Source organism: Dendrobates tinctorius, unplaced genomic scaffold, assembly GCF_039654945.1.
Source record: "Dendrobates tinctorius isolate UK_male_01 unplaced genomic scaffold, ASM3965494v1 ptg000241l, whole genome shotgun sequence".
Lineage (NCBI taxonomy): Eukaryota > Metazoa > Chordata > Amphibia > Anura > Dendrobatidae > Dendrobates > Dendrobates tinctorius.
In genome coordinates this window covers 2,185,001-2,198,029 of record NW_027361908.1, presented here as the reverse complement: position 1 = coordinate 2,198,029, position 13,029 = coordinate 2,185,001, and the positions used below count along the sequence as shown (strand labels likewise).

General features: G+C 47.2%; 1 protein-coding gene across 4 annotated transcripts in view; it reads left to right on the top strand.

Moving 5' to 3' along the window:
- The window catches only part of LOC141060604 (oocyte-specific histone RNA stem-loop-binding protein 2-like), a 37,471-nt gene that overhangs the window by 7,689 nt on the left and 16,753 nt on the right, over positions 1-13,029 (top strand). For 2 of the 4 annotated variants that reach the window (XM_073556906.1, XM_073556903.1), the window contains exons 3-5: positions 1,405-1,488; positions 9,519-9,632; positions 10,055-10,177. In XM_073556906.1, the coding sequence (XP_073413007.1) occupies positions 1,405-1,488; positions 9,519-9,632; positions 10,055-10,177 (321 nt within the window). The remainder of the gene's footprint in view (positions 1-1,404; positions 1,489-9,518; positions 9,633-10,054; positions 10,178-13,029) is intronic. The other 2 variants (XM_073556904.1, XM_073556905.1) reach the window with 2 other exon arrangements.

Below are 13,029 nucleotides of genomic sequence, written 5' to 3'. Positions count from 1 at the left end.
AAATGCTGCACAAAATTTACAGCCTAATTGTTCTGATTAACAGTTATGCCAAGTGCCCCTACTACCAGTGGCTGCGCTGGTCCTGGCACCCACACTTCTGTCCATGCTGTAAGTGAAGGGGGCAGGCTCGCTGCTTATCTTAATAGTTGCTCCTTCCTCTTTCATTGATGCATAGCGTAGGGGACAGGCAGCTTGGCTATTGAAATAAGCAGCTGGTCACATGCAACTTACTGGTCTGCAGATCGGAGTGCTCAAATGCTGAGCCCTGTATAACCCTGCCCACTCCAAATATTGACAGCTGTTAATTGGGGATTAGTACAGGGTTGCATAGACCAACTGACTAGGAAGCACAAGACACCTAGTCCTGTAGGGATAGTCGGTGTTCTATCAGCTAAAGATTACATCAGCAATTGAGTCTAGTAAGTACAAACAAGTGCTGCACTTTGTAAGCGCTACGATATGCAAACATTGAACATGTGAAACCTGAACTGCATTACTGCTATATAAAATATACTTGGAAAAATGAAGGTACTTGGTGCAGAAATTGGCAAATTTGTGAGAGCCCACTAGCTGTGACAAGGTAGATCTTGATATTAGTAACATGCCTTCCTGGGCTAAAAGCCTACATTTTTAAAGGTAGGATTCAGCACTAACTAAAATCGGCCTTGGGCTCATAATCTTCCCTAGTATGCTATTAACCAGCCTAGTAAGTGACACATCTCAGTAATTGGGGTCTCTGCCCATACATCATGTTCTTCTGAGCTCATGGCAAAAAGCTGCTGACAAATTCCCATTAAGGACATAGGGTACTGTTACACTAAGCGATGCACCAGCGATCCCAACAACGATATGGATCGCTAGTGAGCTGCCACACAGGCAGATCTCACCAGCGACATAGCAGCAGTCGGGGGTCACTACTTACCTGTCAGATGCGGCGATCCTGACGTCCTCCCACCCGCATCCATGCGTTGCTCGTTGGCGCCGCAGGAAGCCCAGCTGGAAGCGCCTGAAGAGAAACGGCCCAGGATGTTCTCGCGCGATCAGCGTTAATCAGCGGGGGAGCCGGTCGGAGGTAAGTATCACATGTAGCGATATCGCTGCTGCGTCACAAAACCAGTGATGTTACAGCGATATCGCTATGTGTAACGGGCCCTTATAGGAAAGTGAAAGATCTGCTGCTTCATAACTGTTAATGTTTAAATAGCATTTGCTTAGGACAGATCTCTCGACACTTCATACATGGTAGTGGAAGGGTGTGAGAAGCTGCACGTGTCAGGTTCATGAGATCCCAAGATTTGGACCTAACCTCTGCTAGAGTTGAGCTTAACCTGAAATGTTAAAGGCATACTTTGGTTTTAGTGATGTAACAAATACTGTTGTGTACTCTCCATATCTCTTTATAAGGTTACCATCTAAATCCCGCTTCCTTAGTGCTCCAGGTGTGCTGTCAAAAGGTTATCAACGTTCAGAAATTGCTGATGTCAGAAGGTATGTGTGCACAGTCTGCAGATTCGAAGCAAACAGTGACCAGACCCTCTAGACTCGCCTCTGGCAAATGGGTATTAGGTGTTTAGTCAATTTATGGTAAATGCGACTCCGTCATGCCAAATTTCCACATGTCTGATCACTTGCTCACTGGAAAAATGCACACCACTGACTACAGCATAACAATAGCTTTTTACCCTTCGCCACGACAGCACCCACTGGAGGTATCGGATCTGCCCCATTTGGAACAGGAAACCCTACAGTAAAGATAAAAGGGGGCGGTCCGCCTCTCCTCAGTTTTGGTTTCCTGTTCCAGACGGAGCCAGGATCCTTCAGGAAGCTTACCTGGGCCATGCATGCCGCCTGTGCAGTCTCCTTGGGAACGGCAGGGGCTGCGGTCCGGAGGCAGCGTCGGGGGAGACTCCGCTAGACGGCTCCACCCTCGTCTGGCAGGTGGAGGGTGATGACCGGGTCCAGGGTGGGCCGCCCGGTCTCACCCAGGAGTGCACCGGGGAGGCACCAAGGCGCTGCCGCTGCCCGGGTAAGTGCGCCTGTGGCGCGAAGAAAAAAAAGAGGCTCCCGTGAGGCAGCGGTGGGCGCAGGCCGCAGAAAACAGGTGGGGGCGCGGTGGCCGGCCGGCGTGGAGACTCCTTAACCCCGGAAGTAATGATTGAACTTCCGGGGTAGGATGGCTGAGCACGACGGCGCATGTGCGGGGAAATCCCGGGGAGGAGCGACTTCCGGGGAAAGAAAAAAAAAGACCAATTTAAAGCAGCGCACAATCTATTTAAACAGCGCGCAGCTGAGCAGGGACAAGCCATGTCGTCCCCAACGGAAGCGCACGCTCCAGCAGGAGATTCTGCGGGGGGCAGTTCCACCAGGGACCGCAACACTAGGACAGACACCGGGCGCAGGAGCGAAACTGGAGAGTCAAGACCTAGGACGGGATCTCAGCCATCTGATCTGGTAATATAAGGCTTCACTGGGTGAGTGTGCAAAGTATATACTCTGCCTACTAAGCTGACCCCCCCCCCGCCTTGGTGTCCCCTTCTAGACCAAGAAAAAGGAGAAATCCAAGCATAAAGAATGTGTTATGCTCTGAACCTCTCCCTGACTCCTACCCTAAGAAGCTCTGTAAGCAGTGCATCAGAGAGACAAAGCAGGGGGTCGCATTGTCGACAAAGGACATTAGAGCTATAATCAGGGAGGAGATACAGGCTATTAACCGCGCCAAAACTCCCTCAGAGACTGGCAGCAAAAAGCAGTTAACCCTCAGCTCAGAGTCAGAGGAAGAAGGGGGGTTAATCTCTGACTCCTCACTCACATCCTCGTCATCAGACATGGAGGGACGGTCATGTTTCCCCCTGGATAGTGTGGACAACCTAGTTAAATCGGTGAGAAGCACTATGGGGTGTGAGGAACCAAGGGGTGCCCAAACCGCACAAGACATAATGTTTGCGGGATTGGCGGAAAAGAAAAGGAGAGCGTTCCCGGTAATACCGGCGATTAAGGCCCTAATAAAGAGGGAATGGGAAAAACATGACCAAAGAAGTTTTCTCCCATCAGCCTCAAAAAGAAAGTATCCATATAGCGATGAGGAGCTATTAAAATGGACCAAAGTGCCAAAAGTGGATGCCGTTATATCCTCTACCTCGAAACAATCGGCTATTCCAGTAGAGGACGCAGGCTTGTTGGCAGACCCGTTAGACCGCAAGGCAGAATCATCATTGAAGAGGTCTTGGGAAGCTACCACAGGTATTTTTAAGCCAGCGGTAGCCAGCACATGCACCACTAGATCTATGCTCGTGTGGTTGGACCAGCTGGATCAGCAAATCGAGCAAAAGGTGTCCAGAGAAAAATTACGGGCCGCTATCCCATTAGAGGGGCAGCTGCCTTTTTGGCTGATGCGTCGGCGGACACTCTACGGCTGGCAGCAAGATCAGCAGCTCTGGTGAACAACGCCAGAAGGGCGTTGTGGATGAAGAGCTGGAAGGGGGACGCGCAATCAAAGGCTAAGATTTGTGCAACCCCGTGTGAGGGTGAGTTTCTCTTCGGAAAAGCCCTAGACGAGATACTCGCCAAAGCAAAGGAGAGGAAGAAGGTGTTCCCTGACTCTTCTATCCCTTTCTATAGGCGAACCTTTAAGAGGCGACCGTTTGGAAAAAGGAGGCAAACGGAAAGATCAAATAGATGGGCCGCAAAAGAGAAACAAAAGGGTACCATGTTCAGGGGTCCAACATTCCGAAGGGAAAATAGAAATTAAAAAATCAGACCCACCTGTAGGGGGTAGATTACGGTTCTTTTATCCAAAATGGGAACAAATATCCTCAAACCCATGGATCTTGGGTATTATTAAAGAGGGAATGAAAATAGAATTCCTTCAATACCCTTATGATTTCTTTATCCTAACCCGCCTTAACTCTATAGCCCAACAAAAGGCCCTCGAAGAAGAGATTCGGAGCCTACTAAGCAAGGGGGTTTTAGTGGAGGTCACAGAGGGACAGGAAGGTAGAGGCTTCTACTCTCCCTTATTTTTAATTTCCAAACCAGATGGTATGTTTAGAACAATTATTAATTTAAAGAAGCTTAATACGTTTATAAAAAATTATAAGTTTAAGATGGAATCAATCAGATCCACCATAAAGCTTCTCTTTCCAAATTGTGTGATGGCGGGAATTGATTTAAAAGATGCTTACTATCATCTTCCTATCCATAATAGATACCAAAAATATCTAAGGGTCGCAGTGGTGTTCGATGGCAAGGTCCGTCATTTTCAGTACACAGCCATGCCTTTCGGCCTCTCAACAGCGCCAAGAATCTTCACCAAGGTGATGGCAGAGGTGATGGCCTATGTTCGTCAAAAGGATACTTTAATCGTACCTTACTTAGACGACTTCCTAATAATCGGGAACTCAGATACCCAATGTACCGAAAGAGTGGCTGATGCAATCTCATCTTTGCAGGACCTAGGCTGGATCATCAATATACAGAAGTCCAGGCTCGTTCCGCAATCCCTCCAAATGTTTTTGGGGTTCCAATTGAACTCCATAACCCAGAAATGTCTACTTCCTCAGGTAAAGATAGCACTAACAAAAGAGAAAGTAGAGGCAGCCATAGACCACGCATGTCTCTGAGAGGGGCAATGTTGCTATTGGGGTCGCTAGATTCCTGTGCCCCTGCAGTCCGGTGGGCCCATTATCATGTCCGCACACTTCAGCATCAGATCCTCCAGGAGGAGAAGCGACATGGTGGTCACCTTGAGAGCAAGATAACTCTAACTCAGGAGGTCTTGAATTCTCTGGAATGGTGGTTAGATGATGACATCTATCCTCAGGAGTCCCATGGGTCATAGTACCATCTGGTATCCTAACCACCGACGCTAGCCCCCAAGGCTGGGGAGCCCATATGGGGAATAGCTTTTGTCAAGGAAGATGGAATAGAGAGGAAAGAGAATACTTGTCTAATTTAAAAGAACTGACAGCAGTATACTATGCTCTACATTTCCTTCCACAGCTTCAACAGAAACATGTCAGGATCCTGTCGGACAACACCACCACAGTGGCCTACATAAACAGACAAGGAGGTACTCTATCAGAGACTGATGTCTTCTGCGGCAAGAATCTTAAACTTGGCCGAAAGCAATTTGTTGTCCCTCTCAGCTCTTCATATCAGAGGAGAGGACAACCAAGAAGCAGATTTCTTAAGCCGACACACACTTCGGCAAGGGGAGTGGTGCCTCAATCGCCAGATCTTCCAGGACATAGTAGCTCTATGGGGGCATCCTCAAGTGGACCTCTTCGCCACAAGGGAAAACAGACAAACAAAAACCTTTGCTTCCCTGTCTCCAGCAGATCACCCAGACATACTGGATGCCCTCCAGGCCTCATGGAGATTCAAACTGGCATACGCCTTCCCGCCATTGATTCTCCTGCCACAAGTGATTCGGAAAATCAGAGAGGAAAAGGCGAGAGTAATCCTGATGGCACCTTTCTGGCCCAAGAGACCGTGGTTCTCGTGGCTACGAATTATGTCAGTGACAGATCCTTGGTTTCTCCCCTCAAACTCCAACCTACTCTCCCAAGGCCCTTTCTTCCACCCTCAAGTGAACTTACACTTGACGGCATGGAACTTGAAAGGCACCTATTAAGATCAAGAGGGTTTTCGCAATCATTAATTACTACGCTTTTACAGAGCAGGAAGCAGTCCACAACCCAAATTTATAAAAGAATATGGAAAAAATTCCTACAGTTTCATACAGCATCTCATACAGCAGAAGTCCCAATAGTTCCTATCTTAGAATTCCTACAAAAAGGGAAGGAATTGGGCTTGTCAGTAAACACACTGAAAGTACAGGTGTCTGCATTGGGGGCGCTGTATGGCCATAATATAGCTGGGAATAAGTGGATATCACGATTCATTACAGCATGTGAAAGAATAACTCCGGTTCACATACCCACAATCCCTACATGGGACTTAAACTTGGTGTTAGACGCCCTGACAGAAGAACCTTTTGAACCGATAGATACGATATCCCTTAAATACTTATCATTTAAGACGGCCCTCTTGGTAGCACTGACATCCGCTAGGAGAGTGGGTGATATCCAGGCCCTGTCCATAGATCCACCCTTTTTGCAGGTATATCGGGATAGATTAATATTAAAGCCAGACCCCTCATACCTGCCTAAGGTATCAACAAAGTACCATAGGTCTCAGGAGATACTCCTCCCAACCTTCTTTGAAGATCCCTCCACTCCGGAAGAGCAGAAATTCCACACTTTGGACCTCAGAAGAACTGTCCTAAAGTATATTGAAAGGTCCAAGAGCTGGAGGCAGTGTAGGGCTCTCTATTTCTTTTCAGGGCCATAAAAAAGGGTATGGAGTCACAAAGAGCACCATTTCCCGATGGATCAGGGATGCCATTCGTTTAGCCTACTCTGCAAAAAATGAAGAACCTCCGGAAGACATCAGAGCACATTCCACCAGAGCAATGGCGGCCTCCTGGGCGGAGAGGGGAGACGTTCCAATTGAAACCATATGTAAGGCGGCAATTTGGTCATCCCCCTTCTACCTTCTATAGACACTATAGACTTGACCTTTCGTCTACTTCTGACCTAAGCTTTGGCAGGACTGTCCTTGGCACGGTGGTCCCACCCAGGTGATGGTCTCTGGAATCTCTCCAGTGGGTGCTGTCGTGGCGAAGGGTAAAAAGCCGGATTACTTACCGGTAATGCTCTTTTAATGAGTCCACGACAGCACCCGCTCACTTCCCTCCCTGCTAGAAATATCAATATTAAAAGTATCTGCTAAAGTTATAAGTACAAGACATTGCCTAATCCTTGGCGGTCCTCCTGGTACTCTGAAATGCAAAACTGAGGAGAGGCGGACCGCCCCCTTTTATCTTTCCTGTAGGGTTTCCTGTTCCAAATGGGGTGGATCCGATACCTCCAGTGGGTGCTGTCGTGGACTCATTAAAAGAGCATTACCGGTAAGTAATCCGGCTTATCTCCATTGAAAACACATGCACATTTTAAAGGCAATGTGACATCAGAACATCTACAGTTTAAATCAGATTTGTGTTAAATGTATTAACATAATGGGCTTTTCCCTTATCACTATCTTTATTTAATTTTTTTAAATTTTCCACTTTTTTTAAGTTGGTACTGGGGCTATTTTGGCAATTAAAGAAACACTCCCATGAATATTTTAATTAAATGTGTTAATATAATCACCGACCACTGCTTTCACACGGGACCCAGCACCATTCTGCTCCACTTCTCAGTGACATCGCCACTCTTCACACTCTGGGTCACGCTACGCTCGACGTGATCCCTGAAGTGGCTTTTACAGTGTAAGCCTATGTAGTGTCAGAACAAGGCTCCATAGGCTTAGATCAGTCTGGGATCCATACTGCATATAAGGTGGTCTGAGCCTGCTCTCTGCTGAAGGCCCCCCTGGCTGCCATGTCTTTCCTCCTGTGAAGCCATAGGCTGAGTTTCATGGGCTGCAATGACTTCCACTACATGCTGCTATACTGTGATATTACAGTATAAGCAATCAGGCAATTGCAGGTTCAATACAATTTTTTTTTTTTTTTTTTTTTTTTTGGTTTCCTTATTTTGCCAACAGAAAAAATGTTACTTCTTGGAAGGAGGGAAAAAGGCAAATTCAAAATGACCAATTTAAAGGGGATCTCTGAGAAATGTAATAAAATAAATACACTTCTATATTGAACATGCCTTTATTTGGCAAAAAAATGCTTAGTCACATTTTCAAAGATGACAACTGCCATATAACATAACATTGTGCAGCCAGTCGTAGATTTCAGACCCACCAGAAGGACAGGCTGCATGAGGAGCAAGATAGTTTTTAATGTGTCTATGTTCACACATTACTGTTCTTGTTTTGTCTTATGGAAATTAAGCTGCATTTTACAGTACTAGCAAGTTTTGTTTTTTTGTTTTTTTTCTGACTTAAACTGCAGCATGTCACTACTTTCAGTGTCTTTTTCACCCATAGAAACCACTGAGTAAGTGCAAAAACACAGGTATAAGATGTTGCAGCGTTGTTGGTAAGTCTAAGGTTAGTTTCACATTAGCGTTTACGGCCGCCGCTAAGCCCTGCCACGCCTCCGCTGGTAGCTCTGCCTACGGGCGCATGACGCTGCATGCGTCCCCTATCTTTATCCCTGGGGACGCAGGCCGTGCACAGTATGCGTTTGGCGGCGCATGTGTCCTTTTGACGGTGCACCGACCAGCGCCAAACGCAACCTGTTGCAATTTGGTTGGGCTCGGCGCACCATCAAGAGGGCGCATGCGCCGCCAAACGCATACTGCGCACAGCCTGCGTCCCCAGTGGTAAAGATGGGGGACGCATGCAGCGTCATGCGCCCGTAGGTGGGGCTTAGTGGCAGCTGTGCGGAGCCCGACGCTGTGGCCGTAAACCCTAATGTGAAACTAGCCTAAGGAAGCTGCATCATGGTTTTCTTTTAAAGCTGCTTTACTGCCAAAAGGTTTTTCCTGCAGAAAAACACAATGTGTGAACATATCCTAAAGATCCTGTTACACTAAACGATGCACCAGCGATCCCGACAACGATATGACCTTGTCAGGACCGCTGGTGCCTCGCTACACGATCGCTGGTGAGCTGTCAAACAGGCTGATTTCACCAGCGATCAGGACCAGCGAGGATGCTGGTATCCAAGGCAAATATCGGTAACTAAGCGAGCGCATCGCTTAGTTACCCACTGTGTACCTTGGATACCTGCATTCTGGGAGCTGGTATCCAAGGTAAATATCGGGTAACTAAGCACGCACATCACTTAGTTACCAGCTCCCAGCACAAGCATGCCAGTAACTAAGCGACGCACATGCTTAGTTACCCAACATTTACCTTGGATACCAGCTCCCAGTGATGCGTGCTGGCCAGTGGGAGACCAATGATCAAAAATGGCCCAGGACATTAGAGCACCATCAGCAATACCTGGCGGGGGGGGTGGTCACTGATGCGTGTCAGTGATATTGCTGGTGAGATTGCTGTTGCATCACAAAATCAGTGATCGTGCTGTGTGTGACGGGGCCTTAAGGCTGACTGAGATTACCGGTCATTCTGTCAGCAAGAAAAGTGTTTACCTTTTCCTTTATTCTGGCTCCACTTGGTGTCCTGTCAGGTTGCATAAAATTACACAATCATGCCTGACAAGATTCTGTTGTGTTCTGATGTTTGTCTCTTAACAGACCTTCATGAAGGTTGTGAATGATGGCAGTTGTCTTTAAAATCCTGACTCTGCACTAGATAACATGCCTTTTTTGCTAAAGGCATTTAGAAAACTAGTGTAATATGTAAATAAATTGCAATTCTTGGAGAACCAGGAGGTGTATGACCACATTTCATTATAACTTCTAAAGGTCTCAGAGCCCTGACACCGACTCCACTGACTTACTACGAGATTGCTAGGTTGCAAGCAACTGTAGCATTTTTTTCTTTGTACTCAATATTTCAAATTTGCTTGACTCTACCATGAATGTATTTTGCAGGCTGACTTTCCCACATTGTCCAAAGTCTATCTCAGAGGAAAGGGTGCCAAAGAGGGTCAGTATTGGTGTTGATACTGAACTGGATTTGTTGGAGTTACAAATGAATAGTTTAAGGTATGTGGCTTCCTATACAGGTCCTCCTTTCTACTGTTTAGCTCTTTGCTGGAACAAGTTGCCCTAAGCTGAATTAAAAAGTTGTATGTACCAATGAAGATTTCCTGTTGGGCAATCCTTTCATGTGTTGTGGCTGTGTACCAGCCACGAAACACGCACCCACAGGGAATTGAACATATTACTCGAGCACGGCCAAGACACTTGGATAACATTCGAACATGCTCTGATAACACTCGCTCATAACTAAAATACTGTTTAGCATTTTCTCATTGAATACCAAAATCCAAAAGTCACACTAAGCAGGCACAAAGTGGCCTGTTTTGAAGTGGTTAAATAAAACTGATTCAAACTTTTGAATCTAGGAAAGTAGATTTTTCATTTTTTATTCTTTTATAACATTTTATTCTTATCCTGTTCATCAGCTCCCCAACACAACATTCCAGTAAGCTTGAGATGGATGACGCAGTTCTTCAAAGGCGGCAGAAACAAATAGATTATGGCAAAAACACAATTGGTTATCGGTGTTATCGACAAGTAGTTCCCAGGTAAGCCAGTATAGACTTGTCATAATGCCATATTTTTAAGGGAGTGCTTTTTACTTGATTTTTGTGCTGTATAATTGCTGCTTTCCTTCAACAAGCTAGTTATATCATTGTACTATTTTAGTTTTGCTGTTTCTTATTTGAGAGGTTTTGGAAGACTTAAATTCAGTTAAAATCTAAATGGCTAAAGACAGAGCCCGATTCATCAAAGCTTTCCCTCCAGAATTCTCATAGCAAGCTTTTAAGTCTAGGTGCAAGTCTGAGTTGTGATAAAATCCAGCAACTTTTAATGTGTTTATGCCAGTTACTCACATGTCCAACATGAGCAGAACTGATACAGGGGAGCAGAGCTGCATGTCCCACAGCTTGTCTAAGGCTGGGATCACGCTTGTGAGGAATATGGCCGAGTCACGCATGTTAATACCTGGCATTCAGGAGCAAAGTGTGTGGCTCCATGTATTGCTATGCGGTCGCATGCTCCACGTGCCGGGTATTAACATGCGAGACTCAGCCATATTCCTTGCACTTGGTCCTGGCCTAATTCATGACTAGCTATGTTCCTATGCCAGAAAGCTCACTCCTGATTGGAGACTTCTAGCCAGGCACATGCAACTAGTAAGAGTCTCAAAGTTCATGAAGATGCTTGTACCCCTTAGAGGTTGTCCACTAGCCTTTCATTGACTAATCCTTGGGTTAGGTAATCAATGTCTGAATGGTCAGGGTCCAACACCCCCCCCCCCCCCCCCCCCAAAAAAAAAACGAAAAAAAAAACAGCTGTTTGCAGCTGCTGGCAATAACTGCTAGATTGTGGAGCTGCTCCATCTTCTGGTAGTTGCCACAGCAGGCTACTGCACATCTACTGATTTATATTGGAGTCAGATGTGCAGTACCCTGCCGTAGCTACTACGAGAAGACTGGGCCTTTCTCTCACCCATGACAGCACCACAGAGAGGGGCTCTGCCCTTCAGGGACAGGAACCTACAGATAAAAAGGCGGTACCTCTCCTCCACCTCCAGTTGAGTTCCTGTCCCTGATGGAGGACCCACAGTACGGTACCTTTCATGTGTCCAGGGTCGGCCTGACTGGTGATGGCAGCGGGGAGGCCCCTGCCTCGGGAAGGTGCAGTGCCTGAAGCCGCCACTGCTGGGGCCAATGCAGGCTGCCGGGTGAGCGGGCGGGGGAGACGCCGCTCCGGAGAGGAAGTCAGGGCTCCCGGGGACCCGGCAAACATGCGGGCGGTGCCGGGATACAGAGGTGTACCAAGATGGCGGCCGCCCCGGAAGTAGAAGCTGGATTCCGGGTCCCAGGAACCGGCGCATGCACAGGAGCGCTCTCCCTGGGACCGCGGTGCAGGATGGGAGCAGTGACGTCAGCCGGGAAATTTAAAATGGTGGCTGCACAAGCGCTCCTGGCTGGAAGCGATCCTGAACATCGGGGATAGCGACCAGCAACAGGAGCAGCAAGCCAGGCAGCAGCTTAAGCAGCACCACCACCATCATCGTCAAAAGGAATGCGGTACGGATGGTCATTCCAGTAGTCGCTCCATGCAGCGTAGCACGTCAGCTGCAAGGAGCAAATTGCCACTAGGAGAGCAGCCTATTCAGGAACTGACTCCATCTCCTGAATCAGTACCTGCAGCTGCGTACTTCTGGGTGAGTGATCTTCGTGAATGTTCACCGTTGTATTAAAAATCCATTTCCCTTACTAGGGAAAGAAGGGGGGAAAAAGAACAGGGAGTGCCCCACTTGTACTAGACCCCTACCTATTTCTTGGGAGAAAACTGAGTCATGTACAAAAGAAATCCTCTGTCAGGAAACTCTGGATTTTGCCTCTGACCTAAGAGCTGCAATAAAATCAGAGGTTCAGGGTGCCCTTACATCTCAAGCATAGGGACAAATCAAAAAAGACAGTGACTTCCCAGTCGGATTCCTCAACGTCAGGAGAAATCATGTCAAAAACCTCAGATTCCGGTTCCTCAGACGAGGAAACAAAGGGACATCACTGCTTCCCCCTAGACGAGGTAGACAAACTAGTGAAAGCGGTAAGGTCTACCATGGGGGTGCTAGACCCTAGGGCCGATAAAACAGTCCAGGACATAATGTTTGGGTGACTGGGCCAGAAAAAGCAGAGTGTTCCCGCTAAATGGAAATGTGCGGGGTCTAATATAAAAAAAAAAAATGGGATAAACCAGAAAGGAAAACCACCACGGTCCCTTCCCTTAAAAGGAAATATCCCTTTGACGAGGCATCTACATCTTGGGATAAAGCCCCGAAGCTCTATGTAGCTGTCGCAAAGAAATTTGCCCTCCCCTTTGAGGACATGGGCACCCTCAGGGATATCGAGTGCCACCTCCCAGACTGTAAGAAGGAGAAAATCGCTCAAATTGTAACGAGCCATCCAAAATCCCTCCATGACATTAAGAAAAGCGATGTCACGACTAGGTTCTCTCTCTCTCTCCACCTGCCTGCCAGCAGTACAGAGGGCTCAGTTACGCACAAGAGATTTACAGTGGGATGTACTAGCCAACCAGTCTGCAGTAGGGGGACACCAAGAGGGTTGTATTACCCTAAATTCAAAAACTACTCATTCCCTAGCCTGGTGGAGAAGCCAAGACAACCTTTGCAAAGGGGTCCCCTGGGTAATAATATAGTTACCACAGACGCCAGTCCCACGGGGTGGGGAGCACACCTGAACAAAGTGGCCCAGGGTGCGTGGGAGTTCAAGAATTAAAAGCCTCCTTGAACCAGAAAGAGCTCTTGGCAGTGGTTTATGCATTAACACACTTCTTACCCCTGCTCTGGGGTCATCATGTCTACATATTTTCAGACAATCGAGTCATAATAGCATATATAAAT